This window comes from Amblyomma mixtum, chromosome 4 (assembly GCF_055824585.1).
Source record: "Amblyomma mixtum isolate Tamu chromosome 4, ASM5582458v1, whole genome shotgun sequence".
Taxonomy (NCBI): domain Eukaryota; kingdom Metazoa; phylum Arthropoda; class Arachnida; order Ixodida; family Ixodidae; genus Amblyomma; species Amblyomma mixtum.
Genome location: NC_143015.1, coordinates 116,725,614 through 116,749,684, shown reverse-complemented (window position 1 = coordinate 116,749,684; position 24,071 = coordinate 116,725,614). Strand labels below are relative to the sequence as shown.

The 24,071-nt window shown below is 47.7% G+C and overlaps 1 protein-coding gene across 1 annotated transcript in view; it reads right to left on the bottom strand.

Moving 5' to 3' along the window:
• Positions 1-24,071, bottom strand: part of LOC149348028 (fatty acid synthase-like) — a 74,366-nt gene that overhangs the window by 29,810 nt on the left and 20,485 nt on the right. Inside the window, exons 5-15 of the mRNA XM_089587873.1 lie at positions 22,458-22,580; positions 16,799-17,032; positions 14,656-14,957; positions 13,689-14,078; positions 12,440-12,629; positions 11,063-11,292; positions 9,843-10,046; positions 7,801-8,058; positions 6,396-6,603; positions 5,095-5,349; positions 1,161-1,334 (exon numbers count right to left, since the gene is read on the bottom strand). Of these exons, the coding sequence (XP_089443999.1) occupies positions 1,161-1,334; positions 5,095-5,349; positions 6,396-6,603; positions 7,801-8,058; positions 9,843-10,046; positions 11,063-11,292; positions 12,440-12,629; positions 13,689-14,078; positions 14,656-14,957; positions 16,799-17,032; positions 22,458-22,580 (2,568 nt within the window). The remainder of the gene's footprint in view (positions 1-1,160; positions 1,335-5,094; positions 5,350-6,395; positions 6,604-7,800; positions 8,059-9,842; positions 10,047-11,062; positions 11,293-12,439; positions 12,630-13,688; positions 14,079-14,655; positions 14,958-16,798; positions 17,033-22,457; positions 22,581-24,071) is intronic.

Below are 24,071 nucleotides of genomic sequence, written 5' to 3'. Positions count from 1 at the left end.
AATTTATTTTTATTCAACATTAATCCTAACTAATCTGCCTGAACCGACGCACTAATCCAACCCAGTTTCTGCCGTGGGCCTACTTTCGAAATTTGTGGGTCCCTTGAAGCACTTCACGTTTGGACAACTTCCAAATGCTATTGCATTTTCTTCTTTAATAATGTGTTTTATAAGACCTCAAGTTCTCACGTTAGAGTTACATGCGGGGTGGAGTTTGAGTGACCAACAACACACTAGTCGGCATGCCGGTTATGCAGCTTGAACACGTCGACAGCGTCGTTGCGCTGTCAACACGTCGACAGCGCAACTTTGACATGTCAGCGTATTTTTTAGAGCGCAGCTCTTTAACGCCCGTTCCTGTGTTCAGTGCTGTCGCCGTCGTCCCTCGGCGTAACCAAGCGAGCGAGGAGCACAGCGGAGAACGAAAGAGAGTGAACGCAGAGCGCAGCGAAGGATGAAAGAGGACGATAGCGTGAAGACGGGCAACGTGGCGGCTGCCCCGAGAACGCGCGAAAGCGCGCGCTTCCGATGGCGTGTCCCAGCTCACGGTCCTGGTCCTCCTCTCCTCACGGCCTTTGCGAAGCGGCGTGCGCGGAGATATTGGGAGATATGGCCAACGCCACTTAGACTGTAAGAATTTTCTCTAGGTAGTGTTGATATGATTCGAGACGGTTTTGTGTTCGCGTACTGAGCGCACGTTATCTCTCTGCGTGCTGTTCGCGCCAGTTCGCGGCGGCGGGGATGGCAGAGGACCGACGGCTCCACCTTGCTCGGATTATGTTCATCGGTGGACAGTTTTAGCGATGACCAAAGCTGGCCGTGGTTGCTTAAAGGCGTGGAAGCGCCTAGCTGTTCTCGTGGGCTTCCCTCCAATCTAACAGGCCACTCTAACTGGCGCTACCACGAATAGCAGTTTAATATAAAGTTATTTTAGACATAATGACATCAGTGAACTTGAAACTTATCTATGCATCGTTTAGATTGCACGTGAAGATGAAAGCTAGGTGTGCGGATGAGATTAGGAAGTTTTGCGGGGATAAGGGGGCCACAACTCTCGAAGGACAATGTTCGAATTCAGTAGGAAAGACGTATCCTGAAGCGTACGCGGTTAGACTTATGATGAAAATGGAAACACTCATGTGGCACATTCGAAAACTCACCTGCGTCTCCGGCCTTTCCCACGACCTCCGAGTGAACCTTGGGGTCAATGCGGCATGATTGAATGCTGACAGGTAGTATGAAGCTTCTGTGCGGATAGCTGAGGACGCTGAGCTGCAGCATAGCGTCGATGAAGGTCACCCAATTGTCCTCCCACTTCAGCTTCGCATGGGGCTCTAAAAAAAATGACAATGAAACGACTCTTACAGCGCGAACCACGTACAAAATATTTTTACACAGTCTATAGACTGTCCATAGACTTCTGTCTATAAAGTCTATAGACTCCCTATAGACAAATCCTAGAGAACAGTAAATAGGTAATAAAAACGCTATAGGCAATCTATAGACAATCTATAGATTTATTGGCATACACTTTTAGTAGACTTTTGTCTATAGGCAGTCTAAAGACTATGAATAGACCAAAAGGAATGTCTATACCCTTCTGAAAAAAGTTGTATGGTGCAATAAACTCATACAGTTTATCAAACAAATATCATAGAATTACCGTACAAATCATAAAAAATTATCATACAAATGTCAGAAATTTCTTCAAAATCATAGAGTCATTATAAAAATGTCATAGAATATCATACAATTTGTATGATATTCTATGATGAAGCCTCTATGAAGTTATTGAATCAAAGAAGTTTTTTTCAGCCGGGTAGAACGGCAATAGACTTTATAAGAAGTCCGTAGACGATCCATACACCATTTTTATAAGGGACCAGACAATAACGTGTCCTTGCAAGAATAATTTAGGCTACGAAAACGCCACCGGTCAAATACTGCCTTATACCTACGATGTGTTTTAAGTAGTGTTTATTGCATCGTTTCGGTACCATGAAGCCATGCTAGTTACGGACTGAAAATGAGCTCAGACGAAACGAGGGGAAACGGGAGACACTGAAACGACGGTAAGTTGCAACCTACTCACGCAAAAACAGTAATAAATGTGTGTCAGAAATGCTGGATAAGAAACTAAAGGATATGAATTTTATTCAATTTAAAGCAAGTGGCACTAAGTTCAAATCACTTAGCTTGGCGTTCGACAAACATTTGTTCCATCAGGTATTATATTTATTTGATTTATTGATTTATTGGGGTTTAATGTCCCAAAGCGACTCAGGCTATGAGGGACGCCGTAGTCGAGGGCTCCGGAAATTTCGACCACCTGGGGTTCTTTAACGTGCACTGACATCGCACAGTACACGGGCGTCTAGAATTTTGCCTCCGTCGCAATTCAGCCGCAGCGGCTGGGATCGAACCCGTGTCTTTCGGGTGAGCAGCCGAGCGCCGTAACCACTTAGCCCACGCGGCGGGTTCAGGTATTATATTAACATGTTGGTCATTGCCAAATCAGTTTTCGAAAACAGCAATTTCGTGAAAGCTCAGACAACACCAGCGTGACATGAAGAGATGTAAACAGGCCTCAAATTTAACTCAGAATGCCTCTCAAAACAATCTCTGTTTCTACTGGAATGAGTTACCGCCGTTGGGGGAGGGAGAAACCAAACTTTCCGGACGAGGAACGCGAATTAAGGGAACTTGCTCAGATACCACTAATCGTGGGCTCTACAAAATGGAAAACACTGGTCTATAGACAGTATATAGACTTTTTATAGACTCAATTGCCTTCTTATAGATATTTTTCTATTCATAGTCTATAGACTGTATACAGACAAAAGTCTACTAAAAGTGTATGGCCATAAATCTATAGATTGTCCATGGCACTTGTACTGCATATAGACTGTTCTCTAGGATTTGTCTATGACAGCATGTAGACTTTGTAGACAGAAGTCTATGGACAGTCCTTACACTGTCGAAAAATTTTTTTGAAGGGACTACGACCGACCTGTAGATATTTAAAACGACAACAGCGTAAAGCCTGCTTGAACGGGATCCAGTATTGCCGTAGTCGATTCCATGGCTGGGTCAGGTACCGTAATTTAGTTGAATATAGTTAGGAACGTGTCGGCGTCACGTTTTCTCCATAAAAAGAATTACCCATGAACGCACTTGTCCCATGTCCATTGTTCGCTCACTATGTCCCGTGATCAAGCAGAATGACCCGCTGCGGGTTACCATATATTTTTATCGTGATTCGGCATACAAAATAAACGGTTTCATATCAATAGACAATTCGATAAACGTGCCTTTAATATCTCGACTGCGATGTGTCGCGCGAAAAGGGCTGAACATAAAGTTTTATCCTCAGTGAACACCTGTGCTTGCTGTACTTGGCGCGAAAAAAAAATTACGCAATTCTCATTTCCCAGCATTCATTGCTTACAAAAGCTGAATTCTTAACAACTATGTGGAGCAAGATCAATGTGAAACCACCCTGAACGCAAGTTAAGAGGAGGTACATTTGTCCTGACTCCATTTAACTCCAAAGCTAAGCACAAATAGTACTTATTGGTTTCCACGAAGGGAGTTTTAATGAAATTTATTGCAGTAAAATTAAAATTGGTTTTTGAGGAAAGAAAATGGCGCAGTATCTGTCTCACATATCTCGGCGGACACTCGAAACGCGTAGTAAGGGAAGGGAGGAAGGTGGGAGTGAAAGACGAAACAGAGAAAGAGGTGCCGCAGTGGAGGCCTCCGGAATAATTTCCACCACCTGGGGATCTTTAACGTGCACTGACATCGCAGAGCACACGGGCGCCTCATGCGTTCCGCCTCCATCGAAACGCGGCCACCGCGGTCTGGCCGTAATACTCGTTGGACAAACTATAGGCGCCCTTTTCCCGATACGTATAAATGCAGAGACTAGGGCACCCACCGGCGCGCCGGTTGCTAAGGAGGGGAGGAGGTTGCGGCGCTGCGCGGAGGAGAGGGCACAGTTGGCACGATTCCAGCGCACGGACGGACACCGCGAGCATGAGCCATTACAGGCTTTCGCCTTAATACAATATCGAATAGTTCATTTCACTTTATCGAAGCATAAAACAAGTAGAAAAACATGCGGTTTACAAATGATGCAAAACAAATTATCTCGTATGCTGTACAGTTCAGATGCTAGAAACATCCAGCTTGAGAGCATCCCGGCCAAGTTATTGTGGGATTTTTTTTTTAAATGTAGTACAGATTGTAAGTTACGGTTGCTTGCGATTTCCAAGGAAAATATCGTTGTTGCAGAATATAATATTCTATCTGGGGATGTACTTCATCTGGTATTATGCATGTACTGTATTTTGATACTTTTATTTTTATATAAAGGTGCTGTTCATATTATTTTCTTTTGACACCATGAATACTGCTCATTAGGGGAGTCTGCGCCAATTAAAGCTGGCTTCTATTAGTTTTCTCTGCAGGCTTCCTGCATCGTGCAAAATTACGAAAATATGAACATAAAGTATTGCATGGCACTATAAATATCAAATTATGATTTCAAAATTTCCCAACTTCCTGAAGTTTCTTATGTTTTCAGTAATATTTCTCTAAAATCTGAAATGACTTAAGGCATCTTCATCATCGATTGCTGTGTTTTCACTGTCAATGAATATGCGTAAGTTCCGCTCCGTACGTGCTCAAAGGAGTCGCAGTCCGCTTGAGTCCCAAAGGGCTCTGGTGAAACGGCCGAGAGACGGGGCCTCGTCATGCGGTGTCCCGGACTAGGGACGCCGACCATGTGGCGGGGCCACTCTGTGGCTCCCTAACTCTTTTTCACAAAATAAAAGTTTTCACCACCACCACCATAAGATAGGCGTGTAATATAATGCAGAATGCTATGCGGAGCATGCTGCAATGCAACACTGAGTACATATGCTAAGCGAAAGAAAATTTAACAGCGGGCGACTGAGATTCACGTGGGCGGATGAGATTGGGAGGTTCGAGAGTATAGGGTATGCAGACCGGGTTAACCAGAGTTCAGAATGGCAGCTGCCTATGTCCTTCATTAGGCTTAGTTAGCTTGATTAGGCTTAGTTAGCTTACTTTGTACGTCAGCCTTGAGGATGGCCTGGAAAGCTCCGTAGTACTCGTAACCGCGGAGCCTGAGTTCCTTGTAGACGTCCGGACTGTCCAGGTCATAGGCCTCTGAGTCCTCCGGTGCTTCTGGGGGTTCCTTGTCGAGCAACCCCTCTCCTTCTTCGGCCAAGCGGATGCGGCCTCTCGCCACTGCCGACCCGGCCTCGCACACTTCGAACTCACCCGATGCGGGCATCAGGTTCACCTTGAAGCGCACGGACCCTGTGTAGGTAGAACTCAGTGTCAGGGCTAATGGTACCGGATTCGGTGTCTCGCTCCTCCCGTAGAACGGTGGAACATATGGTTGTCTAAGCCTGTTCCAGACTGCCTTCGACTAGTTAGTACGAAAGAGGAACGGCAAGAATACTGTAGCAATTTATCTGCCATATCGTCGTCAGACCTGAGCGAAAATGTGGTTTGCCAGCGTTAGTCTAAATATATTTTTAAAGTCTGGGTGATCCCATGAACGTACATAAAATCTTTGCAAACCAAGGCCCAACAGCTCTTTCCACATGAGTTTTCTTCATGCTCTTTGCTACGAGTCTGGGCCTGCAGAAAATTCTGCTCTGAGAAAAACACGGAAAAAAGTACACCGAATTCTCAAAAAATGAAAACAAAAAAAGTCCAAACACTACTTATGAGCCAAGTCTCGTCAAACACTGCCTGCCAACTGATGATGAAAGTGGGAATTTTTAATGCGCTAAGTGCGCGCTTGTGTTTTTACAGCGATAGCTGTCAAGTGCACATTTACGGTTCCAACGACGTCGGCGTTTTTAGCGCAACACCGCGCCACGCTGGCTGGTAGGCATGCAGTGACGTCATGCATTATGCTCCTGCTACTGGCCATGCCGACTGCTGATGATGCAACCTACGTCGCGCATGGCGTTACTGCAACGCGCCAAGCTGAATGATCCAAAAGTAATGACGTCACACTTACTCTGCCAGAGAAGGTAAATAACAATAAATAAATAATAATCACTTTACACTGCACACTGCTTGCGCTTTATCTCGTGTTACAGTATGGCAACCGTCCTGGAGGTTTCTTTCAATGAACAATGAGCAATATTGGTCGGACCAATATTGGACACACATTGGCAAGTGCCGGTACTACGAATGACCAGTGTGAAACCATCCATTTGCAGTATTTGGCCGATTACCTGCGCTGCTTGGTCAGTAGTTAGCCGGGGCAAGTGCTGCGCGAGGAAACCGACTAATCAGGAAAGTCTCAGTTTTGTGCAGTGTGCATGCAGAACTCGTCCGCGACTTACCGGTCTTGGGCAGAATGGTGGCGCGGTGCAAGATGACATCTTCCAAGACCACAGGCGTTTGGTCCAAAGGCTTAGCATAGCGGCTGGCCAGACACTTCCAGGCGAGCACCAGATAACCAGATGCCGGAAACAAAACTCGTCCGTCCGGCTTGTGACCGGTCAAATACTTGTCCATTTCGTTGCCCTCAATGTCGACGTCTACTTCCGTCTGCGGGAACATGCAGCAGACGCGCAGTTCATGGAATAAAAAAAATGTATTCGGATGGCAGAACTTCCACTACGCATGAATTTTTCGAGTGGATGCAGAGAGATATCTGCATTGGCGCACAATGTTTTACATATTTTAAATATGATTGAAACTGGTTGAGTACAACCACACTTTCAAACAATCGAAACTGTGCGTCCGCAGCAGAGAGCTCTTGAACATAGACAGTCGGCGTGAGGTTAGAAGCAGGCCACATTAGAAGAAAAGATGAATCCATAGCCACAGAGTAAAAGGCTAAGAAATCTCGATTTCTTTTTTAGCCACTGAAGCTGTAACATGGACCCCAATATCCTCTCTTAGCTTGTTTTCGTGAAGCTCCTGTTGAAAGAAAAACGGATCTTCAAGCGACACTGATTATGATGTGGCGGATAGTTCCCTGACGTTGAGCCAAGGCATCGCCTGAAACATGCTAATAATAAATGAATCCTCGGCTGGTTTCTGCTGTTTCATAATTCGTTAAGTTCCGTGGAGACAGAGGCAAGAACAAAACAAAAATGTATGTGTTCTTTGTCGTCCTGGACATTGCATTCCCCACCACGGAAGCCGGCTAAAAGGGTTCGAGTGCAGTGTGTCCCGGCAGTGTGCAGCATTGTGTCATGGCCATTAGACTTAAACGATAGTTTTTTATGTTTTAGCATTCAACGTTATTCCAACGAAAACTGGCAGTTTACGTCTGTAAGTGGCAACTCGCCAAGAAAGCAGAAGAAGCTTATCTTACTTATGGCTTCTAGCGGGATTCCAACCCACGGCAGCGCGAAGAGACCCGCATTGTTGGCCGCTACTTTGTACTTTATACGTGTTATACTGCGAGCATATCTCAATATCGTCGTCTTCACCACCGCAGCATGCATAAAGTCAACCGGAAAGGCAGGAGATTTGAACCACCGTAGCCGGGCAACAAATAATTGAAGTAGTAGCGAATTCAGTTAGTCGACGCAAAGCGCTCACGAAATCCCAGCCCCCAAGCTAACGCATTCCCCACCCAGCACTTGCATTGATCACCCGTGAATTTCTTTGCACGGCACTCTTCAAGCTCCTGGACATCATAAAATCTGTAGTTCCGAGGTCATTTTAGTTAATCTTGAACTTGTGGCGGCAGCTCTTTCGCAGTTTGCTGGAATCTAGTGTGCCATATCCCACCTGAACTGCTCCGGGAAAGTCTTTCCACCCGACAACGGTCCATGTCTCCGAGTGGTCCCAGCTGACCAGGTGCGCAATGTTGGGTGTCCCACGGGGAACAGGCCATGGAACTGGAGGATAAAGAGGAGACAAGTCCATCTGGACTCCCAGGGTGTGTAGCTTTCCCAGGGAACCAAGGAAGAATTCCAGGTTGTCTGTATAGCGCTTCATCACGCCCAGGCAGGTGGCAGCTGGACCCAGGGCGCGGCGCAGGATCGGCTGTTGGAAGAAAGGAATTGAGGAAAAAAGTGGGGAGCAATAAGTATACATACTCAGGGTGTTTGCTTTGCAGCGATGGTTGCATCGGTAGCTTTCTCCGGCGTAAATGATAGCTGCGTCGGGTCATCAAGAACGCTCGAAATGCTAATCCCACCTGTAGCTTTCGACAACCTCAACTCAACTGAATAAGGAAGCTATCCAAGTGGCGGAGAATTAGGTGCTTTATACTGAATGTGCCCTATTGTGGGGTTCCAAGTTCCAGGTTTCTGGAGGTCCCCTCTTGGAACCTGGTACTCACAGCTTGAATCACGGGGGAGTTTTGGATAAAGGGGGGGGGGGGGGGGTTCGAAATGAGGTTGGGAGGGAGGTCGTGAACTTATAGTGATCGCTTATTTGGAGTGGGAGAAGGTGAAACCTGGGGGTTTTTGCGTAGCTGATTCAGTATCACTAACGTTTTACAATGGGTTAGAAAAAGTTTGGAGTAAGCACAGCAGCAGGAAACTATTCGCGTTAGCGCAAACGAAAATATTATATGTGCACAATAACGCTCGGGTTTACAATGACAACTGTAAAAGAAAATTTCTGCCAGAATCGAAATGTCCCGATCCCAACCGGAACATCCAGCATTCATCTCATGTCACTGGAGTGTTATATATGCACGCTTATCTCTTGTGATCCTGAAAGTAGCAAATCTCATGTGTCAGGGATCGAAGCGCTATCCTCTTCCTTGGTCCGGAGTTTTGCGAGAGATTTCAGAGTTAGCAAGCTGTTTAATACAGGAACTAGCGCTTTTACAAAAAATCGAAGTTCCTACGTTATGACGGCTCTCTCCCTCAAGCAAAGCACCTGATTTTCACGCTGCGAAGCGTCGCGGTAGAGGCGACATGACCCTAAAAATTTTTTTCAATAGTACTAGCTCGGGTTCACCGCTCGAACCCCAGAGAACTTCAGTTTACTTGATTAAAACTGGACTCAGGGAAGTCTATGAGGGGTGTGTACAGTCTGCCAAAAGTAACCAGGCAGCCTGGTTTGCTTCTCATTCGTATAGTAGAGCCCTCACGGCTTCCCTTAACATCAAAAAGTTCTTTGAAGGTGAGGACAGGGGTCCTCCTTACCGTACAGAGATTCAGAGCTTTAGGGCTGGCATAATAGCTTTAATACACGACTGAGAAGCATACCGTGCAGCCTGGTTACTTTTCGCAAAGACTGTGCATCCAGGCATTATAAGGAAAATTGGCAGTGGTTTAGCTCTGGTTAAACCTAGAGGACTGCGAAAGCAACGAGGAGAGAGAGAGAGAGGCGATGGAGAGCGCGCGGCAGCGGCGGCGGCCCCGGCATGCTAGCTATGCGCCGCTACTGCGCATGCGCAACTGGCGAGCGCGGCGGGGGCACCTCTGAGTCACCCGCGCAGCGACGGCGGCGGCGCGCCAGCTGTGCGCCGTCCTCGCGCATGCGCAGTATGGCCTCGCTTCAGCTCCGCGAAATGGCTCGGCGACTCCCGGAGTGTTGCTTTCGCAACAAAAGGAAAAAAAAAAATCTACTTCAAACCCAACGCGATGTGTACGTCCAGATAAATGAAATCAGGAACTGTTTTGCAATAACGCACTTCTGTTCTGAATACCTTCTATTTCGTTCATGTATACAGTGAACTCTTACATCTTGAGATGCGAGGCCAACTAGAGCAGCAGGCACACATCTGAAGCAAGTGATCTTGAATCAACTCAGCTTATTGGATTTTCCGGTGAAAGCTACGGCTGAAGAAGTGTGATTTGACTGCAGGCTACCTGCAGGAGGCAGTGCGGGGCGATCTCGACCACGATGGCGTTCTCGGGCACGTGCTGAAGTGCCTCGCGGAACAGCACGGGCGAGAGGAAGTTGTTGGCGTGGTACTCGGCAGAGCAGAGCTGGGCCACCGGTTCCTGCCACCGGCTCTCCGGAACCGACGAGCTGAGCCAGCGCTTGCTGCGGGGCTTTGGGTCTGGTACAACCTGGTGGAAAGGGTATGAAAAAGCTGAAGCAAAGAGCCGACTTCGTCCACGAGGTATTTAAGTAAGCCTTCCATGACCTTTCTGTATATCAGAAATGTTGTTGTTGTTGTTGTAGCCTACGACAGAATGGCACATATCAGAAATGTATTCCAGGGCTTCCAACTACATTTTCCTCCACTTTCACGAGCACATTTGAGAACTGACCTGGCTAAAGCTCTATAGCCAACACATGTCTTCAATAGCTTAGTCTCGTGGCTGCTTATGTAACAGGAGGCTGCTTAGGTTACACATGTTATAGGGGTGAGAAAAAAGAATGTGAAGAGAAAGCAGCATGAGACGATGAAGAAGAAGCTAGTTTCGATAGAATACAGGGGCTTACTTACGGGAGTCGATGGAAATAAATCTATGCGTCAGTCGCACTCAGAGCTTCGATTATGTATCTGCCTTTGTGTAGGAAGAAGTCTGAGTCATAATCTATAAAGAAACAAGTGTGGGCATGGTATCGCAAAACTGTACCCCCCCTCCCCCCTTCTTCTGCTTCTAAAGACAACCGAACTTCAAGGTGCTTTCCTCAAGAATTGGTATCACTATGCAGAGGCACAGCGAGTAATCGCTGCACGAGTGGAATTCATTGTTACCACCAGCTTTGTTGCAAAAGTAAAAAAAAAATCGCCAGCCCACCTTTATAATGCGGCTCTTCACTGAAGTGATCTTTTTTTGTGGCTTTTTGCCTATGCCTGTCTGACCACCCCTTATCTATTCAACAAGATTGCTGAATTTTTCTTCGAGAAACCTACACGGTTTATCAGTCGCCATCGTAGACGACTTCGAATTTATTTCAACCACACGGGTTTTTCGCATGCATTGGAAAGTCAGCCCACACAACCGTTATTCATTTTCCCTAGTATATAAATTCAGCCGTCAAGTCCGAGATTGAACCCAGGATTCCGTGCTCGGTGGCCGGATGCCTTAATCTCTGAGTCACTGCGGCAGGTGTACATATAAAGAACAATTACCTTCGCAAGGGCCTCGTGCAGTGCGGGCCCGATGCTGTGGATGTGCTTGCAGTGGAAGGCCACGTCCAGGGTGTCCACCAGTCGGGCAAAGATGTTCTCCGCCTTGAGTTCCGCGACCATCTTGGCCACCGCATCGGCCGGTCCCGAGATGGTCACCGAGTCTTCGGCGTTGTGACAGGCAGGGTAGACGTCGTAGGGGCAGCGCCTCGCAGCCTCTTCCCATGTGAGCCCTGAGTAGCATGTTCCACAGTCTACTTAAGAGGGTACTCTAGTTACAACGCATTCGCACTAGTAATGGCCACTCCCATTCACTGCGACAGTTCAGTGAATCGCCTTTCCCCTGTGTTTTGAATTTGACTTCGCCGTCGCTTTTGTTGCGTAAGCAATACTGCGCCAGGTTTCGAGCCGTGTGGCCACGGTTGACCTTCAGCCGCAGCGAGGTCAAACAGATGGAGCGCCGTTGTCATAGCAACCGTTTCAGCCGCCCTCCACCAGGCGGCAGGACCGTCACTGCGCCGCCGCCGCGCGCCTAGTCGCGCGCTCTCGACGCTTGTGTCGGAATGTGGAGAGAGGAGATACGCGCGTTCGCCTCGGGCAAAACAGTTGCTGCTTGCTTACGTAACTTCCCCGGTTTAACCAGAGCTAAACCTCAGCTAATTTTTTCGTACTGCAGCTGCGTGGCTTCTGTACGTGGAGGCTGGAGAAGGGTCAGTGATCGTATGTGGGTCGTTCCACTCTGAAAGCAGCAGTATAATTAAAGCTAAACCTGTAGCTTGGAGTAAATTTTATTATGAACATCTTGGCTATAGTAGGATGCAGTTTGAAGAAAGAAAGCAGTTGGTAACAATGGGTCATCGTCCGGGGCGTCCTACACTACTCCGCTAAAGGCCGATTCACATGACGGTCCGTTCGCCCGCGGCCCGCGCACTGCGTATTCATGCGTCAGCACATTGAGAGGCGCGTTGTCAGCCCGCGGCCTGGTCAGCGCGCCTCTCAATTTGCTGACGCATGAACACGCAGTACGCGGGCCGCGGACGAACGGATCGTCGTGTGAATCGGCCTTAACAAACACTAGTAACGGAATTAGCTTATTAATATTAGACTACATCAAAGAAGCTGTGGAAATGAAATAAAAAATTAAGTTAGAGAGAATTAAAAATAACGGCCGAGTGGGAGGTGGATTGTCTTGCTATGCAGCTACCGCTGTCACTTTTTTGGCCTTGAATGAGAACTGCTAGCGACAGCCCATATTTCTGAGGCATGCAAACGGACGCCAAATGTCTACACCAACACGAATCGCGCAAGCATTTTGCAGAGGGGCTACTGTTGTTATTTTTATTACATAAACAGACAATAACTACTACTACTATGACTCACCGACGGCGGCCATGGCGCCCTTGGGGAGACTGCCCAGCTCGGTGCAGCGTCCTCTCCAGTACGAGCACAGCACGGTCTGCTCGGCGGTGAGACCTCCGTCGGCGTAGGCGCAGCCGATCTCGCCCACCGAGTGACCCACTATGCCATCCGGCTGAAGGCCCACAGCCCGAAGCAACTCCACGAGCGCCACCTGTTGACACAACAGATATGGAGGCGTGTACTGCCATTTAGATGGGGTAAAAAATGCATGTAATGCAAATTATTGCCGCCAGCCTTCGTTTTTGTAAAAGTCCTGTTGTGCATGAGGGATATGTGGCTCGACACTAGGCCGTGATTTGTCTTGGACAGCCTGTGTTTTGATTTCGAATGTGGGTGCCAACACAGGACACGGGCCTTGTCCAAAGTAGGTTGGTTGGTTGGTTGGTTGGTTCATGGGGTTTAACGTCCCAAACCGAGAGACACCGTAGTGAAGGGCTCCGGAAATTTCTACTACCTGGGGTTCTTTTAACGTGCACTGACATCGCACAGTACATGGGCCTCTAGAATTTCGCCTTCATCGAAATTCAACCGCCGCGGCCGGGATCGAACCCGCGTCTTTCGGGCCAGCAGCCGAGCACCTAACCACTGAGCCACCGCGGCGGGGCTCTTGTCCAAAGCGTTATTTGGACGCAGGTTTTAGACAGAAGCGGATAGTTCAGTATTTCGCCCGTATAAAAATTAATGACGAAAGCAGCTTGGGACGAAAGGAGCTGCACAGGAAAATAATGCTGCATCGATGGTGCCCTCTTTCTGTCACGGGAAAAGAGCCTGCCTAGGACACTTTATTATCGTCATTGATGCAACTGTTATTGGGTGACAAAATTGTTGAAATCCTCTATGGAGAACAGTGAGCTTTTATGTGAACACTTCCGTGCAGCCCGAGCTGAGTCGTATAGATGCACAGTTCAGTCACCGCATCCGCGTACCTTCACTTCCTGGCGCGACGTGCACATTCCTTTCTTCGCTGAAACGTACATGCGGACGTGAAACGTGGAATGAAACGTGGACAGCGCTTATGAGCAAAATACAATAGTTCGTCATTGTAATTTCAGCTTTGGCACAAAAATCACGCGATTTATGTTTCTGTGTAGTGAAGGCAGCGAAGCGTGACTCGTTTCAAAGGGAGGTCTCGCTGCACAACAGAAAAATGTGGCATATGCAGCATCGCGTTTAGATTCGAACCGGTGGTACGTGTGCGTTGCAGACCTACCTGAACTGCAGCGATGGAGATGAAAGGCGAGACCATGGTCTGCTTGCGGGTCTCTTCACTGGTCACCAGGTCAATGAGGTCAATTCCGTACTGTTCTAGCGCATCATGACATTTGCGAATGAAGTGGGCAAACAGGCCGAACTGCATCATCTGCCGGGCCATGCCGGTCCACTGGCAGCCCATGCCTGTGAAGACGAACCACAGGGGTCGCTTCTCGGACGGTGCCTGGTCGACCACTTTGAGGACCTCCTTCTCAGATCCCCCGTCCACCGGCACCAGGGCATAGCCACGGTAGGGGAATTGTTTAACGCTGGGCTGTCCCACACGATTGAGAAGAGCATACGCGGAGTCCGGAAATGGTCCCTCTGTCTCGACCCGAGTCAGGGAATTCTGCGTAATAGAGGAAGGAATATGAATTGAAATTAATGGCCGATGGGCAAGGGTGATTAGACCGTGGGGCTTGCGGAATTTGGCAGATGCACTGCATGGTGACTATCGTCCGCTCAGTTTGTTGCAATTGAATGATTGAACAACGCGCACAAATATTTACCCGGAATTTTCGGTATACTAAAGCGTTAGAAAGAGAGCAGCCCTTGAATAGGAATAAAGTGATTGTTAGGAGGAAGTGATGATTTATGGACAGCGCGGTATTCGTTTATTCTTCATTGAAGCCCATACGACCTTGTCGTCAGGTGCGGACGAGTCAGAACAGATCGAGTAAAACTGCATGTGGGGCTAACAATTTTGTTTCTTCCATGTTCTTTACCAACAAATGGAGGAAGAGCTGATCGTCGTACTTTTCATTTGCTAGACGATAGTGGCACTGTGCCGATCTATGAAACTATTCACTAATACAAGACATAGTCTGGCGCTTTTGAACCTGCATTCTTAAATAGCCCGTACCGTTACTTGTTAACTTTCATTGTATATTTTCGTGGAGAACGGTTCCGAGTAAATTAAAACTTACCTGTAGAGAGTCTTCCTTCCTTCCCGCCATAAGCACGAGTCTCGGTACTTGGGGCTTCTCGCGCGGCAAACTCTCTGCGCTCGGTCCAGGATTGGCCTCTAGAATGGTATGGACATTAGCCCCGCCAAACCCGAATGAGTTGACGCCGACTAGGCCTCCGTAGAAGGGCGTCGCCTTGTCCACCACCTCGATGCTGCCGTCGAGCAGGGCGGGTACGTCTTGGTTGGGCTCGCTGAAGTGCAGATTGGCCGCGATAGAGCCGGTTTCCATGGCCAGGATCACCTTAGCCACCGCAGGGACGCCTGGTATAGAGCGGCAGCCGTAACAAACCAAATTAAGAGCGTACGTTGTTGGGCTAGTCGGTCAATCATGGTAAATAAAAGGGGCTACTGCGCACAAAAAGTCACGGAGAAGAAGGTAACACAACGAGCACAGTTGTGTTACCTTCTTCTACGTGTCTTTTTGTGCGCAGTACCCCCCTTTTATTTACCAAAACAAACTCATGTTAGGCTTTATTGAGAACTATTGGGGAAAAAACTAAAATCGCAGGTGGTCTGTGGGTGTCGGGATAACGAAGTTAAAAAGAACGTGTAGAAGGAAATATGTGCTTCTTTTACAACTGGTTAGCTGTTCGCCAAAGACAGGCCAAGGACAGACAGATACTGCAGTGGGCAGCTGTAATATTTTATTTTGGCATTAGTGAGGGACTTGCTGCACAGCCTACCTTTGAGCTATATGTTCAAAGCTGGGGTGACTTTCCCTAAAAGAACAACCGGAAACCTAATTCAATGGAGCTGTTATCTGAGTAACTAGTAGGTCTTCGCTCAAGCTAGTCCGGTTAGTTAGCTAGTCCGGATGCCTCCCTCTTACGCTTGAAATAGGTACTCCCGAACATAAGCTGCGTTGATCTGGCGACAATGATCGGTTTGCATAATGCCTGTATCATACTGTACGAGTTAAACAACAAACGCGGGGCTCATGGACACATTGCTTTGGTTTGGTTGGTTTATGGGGTTTAACGTCCCAAAGCGACTCAGGCTATGAGAGACGCCGTAGTGAAGGGCTCCGTAAATTTCGACCACCTGGGGTTCTTTAACGTGCACTGGCATCGCACAGTACACGGGCCTCTAGAATTTCTCCTCCAAAGAAATTCAACCGCCGCTGCCGGGATCGAACCCGCGTCTTTGGGGTCAGCAGCAGAGCACCAGCCGTAATACTTTATTGTATTATTGTATTACTTTATTGATATACTGACCAACCTGCTCTGGTCAGTATATGTCCAATATACTTTCAAGTCATGACACGGGATGATCATCGCATGTTTTTTTTTAAATGCGCGAGAAGGATCTTTATAAGACTCGTAAGAATAAGCGAGACAATATAATGATTGTAAATAAAGTTTGTTTGGCTAATTTTCTTTCAGGTATTCCACCGCTTCGCTTTGAGTTAGGGACCATGCATTCATAGATGTACCAAAGCTTCGAAAAAGAAGAATAAAAAGGACAAATTTGTAAAATGAGAATTGTGCACAACCTGCATTTCTATATAGAGCATAAAAACAAAAAAGTTCATCTAATAACGTGTTGAATGCATTGAATAAACAGTGCACTGGCAGGGATTATAGCTCAATACCCTTCTCAATACCCCGGCAGACTTGAATATTCAGACTCCTATGTGCAGCCATAAAGGAGAGTATTAGTTTCACTGTTCATATATCTTGCATTGCCGATATCATTTAATACCTGGTAATAACAATTATTCTGTGTACAATGACCGTGTGTCGTACGCATCGGGATACAGATATAGAAATTTGAAAGTAGACGATGGAAGAGAAAAAGAAAAGAAAGCAAACATGGATTATTATTGCAGTCAGCCATTGGACTGAGTGCTCCTTTGCTCGCACACTTCTCGACGAAGGTGAAATGCGTGCTGCCTGATGATATAGAACTTGGAGCATATGATGTGCTAGGAAGGGTAGTAAACAATTTAACTCAAACTAAACAGTAACAAAATGACAACAAATGCTCTACAGCACAAAGCCATTGCAGAAAGAACAGGATCTTGTGCGCTGCACAAATTCAATGCACGCTGCACTGTGTCGATAAAAAGCTAAGTACTTGTAAGAGTGATGATCGCCTCTCACCACAAGCGCTCTCAGCGTGTCCCATGTTGCTTTTGACGGACCCAATCTTGAGAGGTCTGGCGCGTCCAGGTTGGCAGAAAACTTTGCTGATGGCTCCAAGCTCCTGGGTATCCCCGGCTTTAGTGCCCGTTCCGTGGGCCTCGACGTAAGCGACCTCTCGCGGATCCACATTGGCCTCCGCGTAGACGTCGCGCAGGAGCTCCTCTTGCAACTTGCCCGAAGGGTAGGTGACCCCTGCGATAACGATGAAAGCTTAGGGAGTGTGGCCAATCGAATTTTTTGCAGCGTGTTTCAGTTGACTTACGTGGATGAACGAGATTAAAAATTTCGCAGGGTGATGGTGTGGCCGCCGCTGGCACAGGACGGGGTTAATTGGAGAGATATGAGAAAAGGCCTTTGTCCTGTAGTAGGCGTAGTCAAGCTAATGATGATGATGATGATGGTGACGTGAATGGAGAATGAAGGAATGGCCCTGTTGCACGGGCAGTTTAAATTTCCATTGAGTCAATGCCCATGAAACTGAATAGCGATCAGCCAGTGCCATAGGGAAATTTTCAATAACTGTTGAACACGATGGGGATCGACTCAACGCAGGTTTGCTAATCACAGCTGAAATCGCAAGGGCCCTCGAAAACAGCCTATCATGCACTAACCTTGAAAAAAAATCCACAGGGTCGGAGGATACTTGTCCCATCCTTGTTGGACGGTGGCAACCAACCCGAGTCACTAGAACCAACCACATTCCACAGCCGACCTTGACACCAAAGCCACTACCCAAACAAACACAGGTAGTGTGCCCAATATTGGAATCGTATTGGCAAAGGCCCGTCCTTCAAAGGACCAGTGTGTGAAACCATCCATTTGCAATATTGGGCCGAATACCTGTGCTGCGTGGGTAGGGCACCCATTTAGGAGTGCAGAGAATTTCGTTCTCTACACTTTGCCACCTGCATCGGATGGCAAGTGGAGCTGCTGATGCCTACCACCGAACACCCCCACGGACACCGAATGACTCGATGTGGTGGGGGTGATGATCAAACTCTGGCGTTACTTCCATACGGAGTGCGGTGAGAAGCTGCCCGAACTAGATGGCAGCGATGGCCATCTTTTTCGGTGCTCTAAAAAATCGGCCTTTTAAACCGGTTCCTGCTTTTACATATTCAAGTTATGCCTGCCATAGAAAACCAACGGGGTGAACCAAAAAGGCCAACTTCCTGGAGTGATTTTGGATGGTCTGCGTCATGCGGCGCGTGAAGGCAGCCGTGCTAGCTTATAACATTTGTCCAGATTTTCTCGGCTTTACAGCCATCAAAATAAAAAGTTGCAATAATGACTGATACCAGACTCCTCAGAAGATTTTGAGCCTAAAACGGACACATAATTGTTTGGACTTCGCCTGCCTGTACAGTAGGGCTAATAGTATCTGTAACCACCCCTTATGTAATACCCCCTAAGCGGGAGTCTTTAAAGGGGCTGCGAAACACTGCCTGGGGGAATACCGGCTATACTTCAGGTGGGTTCTTTATGTCACACAGATGCTGACTTAAAAAGAATTACAGGAATCGATGCACAGGAACGGGAGTTATTCAGTGAAGAAATTTCAAAATACAAGCAAACAAAACGCTGCCCTCAACTCGATTTTGGCGGGGCTTCCCACTCTTATTTCGCTCTCCCAATGACGGCACCTGGCGCAACCAATCAAAACAGCCAGCCAGAGCACGTCGCGGAAGTTTGTACTCCATGGTTGCCTGCTCTCTGTGAGACTGGCAGCGTTGTTTCCATGCCAGAGCGCCCCTGGTGGTGTATTTTTATTTTACTTGCTTTGCAGGGCTTTTATCTAAGACAAACAAATTGTTTTTGCTGATCTGATATAAAACGCAGACAGATGACAAAATGTGTCTCTATTTATTCACACAATTTGCAGCATATTTACTGTTTGTCCGATCATCAAGCTCGCGCCAGGTGATGTCATATCCGCTGCTAAAAACCCGCCACTGTGTGGCGACACCATCAGAGCCATGAAGTTGTTTTTGGGAGGACATTAAAATATTAAAAAACCTAGTATACGCGGTATTACCAACGCTAATAGCATCATTATAACTCACTGTATGCAATCAACAGGCAAAACAGTTAAATAAGATTGTGTTTCTGGGCCCCTTTAAGGTGATAAAGTGAAGTGAAGTGAAGTGAAGTAGTGGTTCATGTACGAATAAAATCGGTCTGAGGAAATAAGTGTGACCAGAACTGTAAGATTAACGTTACGATTGCGTCATAAATAGAGGCCTAGATTTTTTTCCCCAGTACTACTTAATAAGGCAGATAAGTCTTAGGTATGGAAGAGTACTCCCTAGTAATTTCCGTCCGCTAATTTCTGAAAACAACGATCAACATTATTGTTTCCGCCCGTATCCCACTCTTATGAGGGCACCCAAAAAGTTCCCATTGGTTATATGTAAGTCCTTTAGCATACAGGAGAGGTGCATCTATTTGCTGAGTCCATAACGTGGTCGTTGTAGCGCGTTTTTGTTGATTCTTTTTGTAATAATTCAGTCGAAATAACAAAGTGAGGCAAAAAAGCGCGCAGCTCAAACACTCTGAGTCGGCACGAGAGCTAGACTGATACGGAGCAAATGTTATTGTTCACGACCTGTCAACAGTAAGCATACGAGGTCTGTTAGAAAAGTATCCGACCTTTGGCCGAAGAAAAAAAACTGGCATAACTGGAGCGTTGAAAACCTAATAACCTTCAAAGTAGTCTCCTTGGGGCTCCATATACATCTCCCATCGGTGCTGCCATTGTTGGAAGTATTCCGAAAAGGCCCTTTTCGGAATGGAATTTAGCTCTGCCGTTGTTGCAGCCACAATGTCCTTTCTTTTGTGAAATGGCGCTCCTTTCAATGGCCTCTTCATTTTAGGAAACAGCCAGAAGCCGTAGGGGGACATATCAGGATAGTAAGGAGCCTGTTGAACTACAGGAGTCTGGTTTTTCGCCAGAAAAGTCTGAATCAAATGCGAGGAATGTGCAGGAGCAATGCCGCGAGGGATGCGCCAATTTCTTGTTGACCTCAATTCCGGTCTCTTGCGCCGCACAGCACCACGTAGGCGATGGAGGACATCCCTGTAGTACTATTTAGTCATTCGTTGACCCTGTGGGGTGCGTACTCGTGGTGTGCCACACAGAGGGAGTCAAAAAAGCAGTCAGCATCACTTTGACATTGCTGCGCACTTCGCGGGCCTTCTTTGGTCTTGGTGACGTGGAATGCGTCCTCTGTGACGACTGGGATTTGGTTTCCGGGTCGTACCCGTACACCCAAGACTCGTCACTAGTGATTACGGCGTCGGTGAAGTCAGGGTAACTGTTTGTGGAATCCAGCATCTCCTGTGAGACTTCAACACGAAGCTGCTTTTTCTCCACCGTCAGCAGCTTCGGCACGAATTTCGCCGCATCTCTCTCCATGGCCAAATCTTCGGTGATAATGGAATGTGCAGAAAAATTGCTGATGTACACCTCTCCCGCAATTTCTCGGATAGTCACACAACAGTCCCACATCACCACAGCGTTCACTTCGGCAATTACCTGGTCATTTCGGCATGTTGATGGCCGACCGGAGCGTGGCTCTCTCTCCACAGATGTGCGGCTGTCTTTAAACCAGTTGCACCACTGCTTAATCTGTGTGCTGCTCATAGCATCATCACCGAAAGCCGTCTGAACATTTCGAATGGTTTCCACTTGGCTATCGCCAAGTTTCTGGCAAAATTTGAGGTAGTAGCGCTGCTCCTCTCGCTCCGCCATTTTCCTTGCAACAAAAAACCGACGAGAGCACTGCGCACTGCCTCACTCAAATGCTGCGTCCCAGCGACTGACGCTATCGGCAGGCGGGAAAAAATTCGTGCATGCGCACGAGGGTTCAAGGTCGGCTGCTGTGAGCGCGCTTGTTTCACATCCATCAGGTGTTCGCAAAAAAAAAAAAATAGATACTTTTTTAACAGACCTCGTATAGCCCGCAGAACAAGTTTATGCAATGCGGTATGAGCGGAAAAAGAATCTATTTTGTCGCCGTTTTCACACAGATCGGCAGTTCAAGGAAATGATCGAAGCCATTTGTAACTATCTTGACCAGCCCTTATGTAATGCCCCATACCCGAAACCTTTGAAAGAAAAAATAAAAAAAAGGTATATGCTGCCCACTCCTGTGTGAGGAAATTGGTCGGTGCCTCACTAAATCTGAAATCTTGTGTGCTGGATCTAAAGGATTAATTTTCTTTTCCCTACGTCCCATAAACTTACGACGGCTGGTTTGCAGTGCCGTTATGTCACAGCATTTCATTTCATGTCACTGGTAGGCGCACTTGTTACCTACATAGCTTCGTTTGACGTCTTCCATGGAGGCTAATGGATGAAAAAACTTTATTTTCGTCAAAAGGCATGCGCGGACGATTCCGTGCTAGATGGACATCAACCCATGGCTGACGGCGACCTGGGTGTCCCACTCCATGACCTTGGTCTGGACGACAGCGTCTGAGCTGGCCAACACGACCCCCCACTACTCGAGGGAAGGATCACGCATAATGTATCCGCCGGTGGCGGCGCTATGCTGCAGCTCCATAATATGTGGTAATAGGTTGCCAGTTTCTGACACCATCTGCATTCAGGGTGAAGGTCTGGGTAGATTTTGTTTAACAATTATCTTCGCCAATCTGCAATCTTCGCCAGACGCATTCGTGCGCCTTTACCAATTGCTTGTCCGGGGCCGGGTAAATTCTCCGCTCAAGCTTGTAATGGTTAGTAATGTCGTGAAAGGACAGCAGCCCATCTCTCGTGTACCTCCTCGGAACATCCGGCTCACCTGCTCGGCTGAAGAAACCTCGAGCATTCATGTCACCCGTCTCGTTCCCAGGGTTCCCAGAGTGTGCGGTAGCCAGACAATTTCCACATCCGTAGTCCCTCGCCCCGTGGCCCGATTTTGCAATCGTGCCGCTGTTACAGATACTTTGGCCCTCGGCAAATTTCGGTTGGCTGTTTTCGAGCCGCTGAGAATCAGGCTAGTTTTAGTACTAGCTATAGCTAGCGCTATCGTCGCCTCCTCTGCAGTTTCTGATTAGCGGGTTTTGACTGATCCAGAGATGACCGGATTATCTATTACCTATTGTGCTCGGCATGTCCAGTGTGCAGTCATCCATCTAGAGCCTTACAATAGGCCTTTAATACATAGCCTTGATACGAATATGATAATGGATGCAAATGTGTAGTTGGCTCTGAATCATAGTTTTTGTACCAGCCGAAGGGCCCGACTGAACGTGCCTCCAGTTTCCTTCCTGAATAGTTGTGTCCTTTCGACTGTTAAAAGATCCATGAATGTAATAAAGATTACTCAAAAATAAAATAGGCTAAAATATCGGTTGTCCCGGCGGCGCCTTAGCTACACTGCCTTGTTGGTGCGCAATATTAGCGCGAAGCATAAGTATTAACCAAAAGAATAAGGCAAGCTGCAGTTGGCACGTAAAGACTGTAGCCGCTCCAGGTGGAGCCTTTTTTTTTCTTTAAAATGTTACCAGAGTCAAAAATCATTTAGCAGCTCCACTTGCAACATCTCTATGATGGCGCGCATGGTTCATTAGGGGTTTGCTCAAACTAAACATACCAAACACATGTCTGTACCTTCGCTCTTGAAGCCGTCTGCGTTGGCCTTGACGTTAACCACCTTGGCGTAGAACCGTCGGGCCTCGGATGCCCGCTGGAGGAAGAAGGCTCCAACAGACTCGCTGCGGACGTAGCCCTTGCCTGCATTCAGCCGCCAGGAACGAATAAATTTGCTCTACAATGGCAGCCGTACGGGTCTTAGTTCGGCGAAATCTTGTTAGCGTTATCGGCACCGTCCGCTCAGGCAAGACTCCCATACCCAGCGACTGTTTTAGTGCACCCGACCTCTACAGCACTGCGAAAGGCGTAGCCCCGCAACACGTGGCTGGTTTACTGAACCTGACCAATTTAATACTGTCACCGCCTCACCCCCCACCCCACCCCGTGACTGTTTTACGGCACCCAGTCACTCTAATTATGTCACCTCCATAGCCTCCCACTACGTGTCTCTTTTATTGCACCCGACCACTTGAGTACTATCAGTTCCCCAGCTCCAAACTCCGTGACTGCTTTACTTCACCCGACCATTCAAACACTGTCAACTCCGCAACCCACACTGTTTGACTTCCCCCGACATTTTGAGCACTGTCAACACCGCACCCCAACTCCCCGTGACTGTTTTACTGCACCCAGTCATTCCAATACTGTCAGCGCCACAGCCCTACGCCACGTGCGTGACTCTTTTATTGCACCCGACCACTTGAGTACTATCAGAGCCGTAGCCCCACACCCCGTGACCGCTTTACTTCACCCGACTACTCCAACGCTGTCAGCTCTGCTCCCTAACACTGTTTTACTGCCCTGTTTTACAGCACCCAACCACTTGAACACTGTCAGTACCACACCCCCACACCCCTTTACTGTTTTACTGCACCCTGCCACTCCAACACTGTGAATGCCGCACTCCCACAGCTCATGATTGTTTTCCTGCGCCCGGCCACTCCAATCTGCCATAGTCGCACCCCCGTATCCGGGTCTGTTTTACTGCAACCGACCACTCGAGCACTGAATGCCGCACTTCCACACCCCGTGACTTTTTACTGTACCCGATATTTTAACCCTCTCAACGCTATACCCCTCCGTGAGTGTTTTACGGCACCCATCCACTTAGACGTTGTCAACGCTGCGCCCCGGTACCTTTCTTCTGTGTCCGTCTAGTCCAACACTGTCAGTTCCGCAGCCCGTAAATCTTTAACTGCGCCCAACCACTTCAGCCCTGTCATTGCCGCACCGTCACACATCTTGCTTCCAACATTCCGCTAAAGACATTCACTGCCGCCACACCCAAACCTAGACCACGAACAATCGACACCCATAGTTACTAAGCTCTTCGAATGGTATCGGCATTCAGCACCACCCCAGCTGTCGCTGAAATTCGCATTGTTATGACGGTAACAGTCCGGGGAACTTTTTTTCTACTTTGCTGTACGGAACTGCTGCGGCACGAAGCTGATAAAACCCCCTGTAGTGAATATGAGGTTATGATGTTTTCTTACTGAACCGAAGGTCGTGTGTTCAATCCTGGCCGCGCAGGCTGCATTGCGATGGAGGCGCAAATGAAATACGTCCATGCAATGAAATTTCCCAGCATGGTGCTTAACAGTTGTTATTACTGCGGATCAAAATAATCGT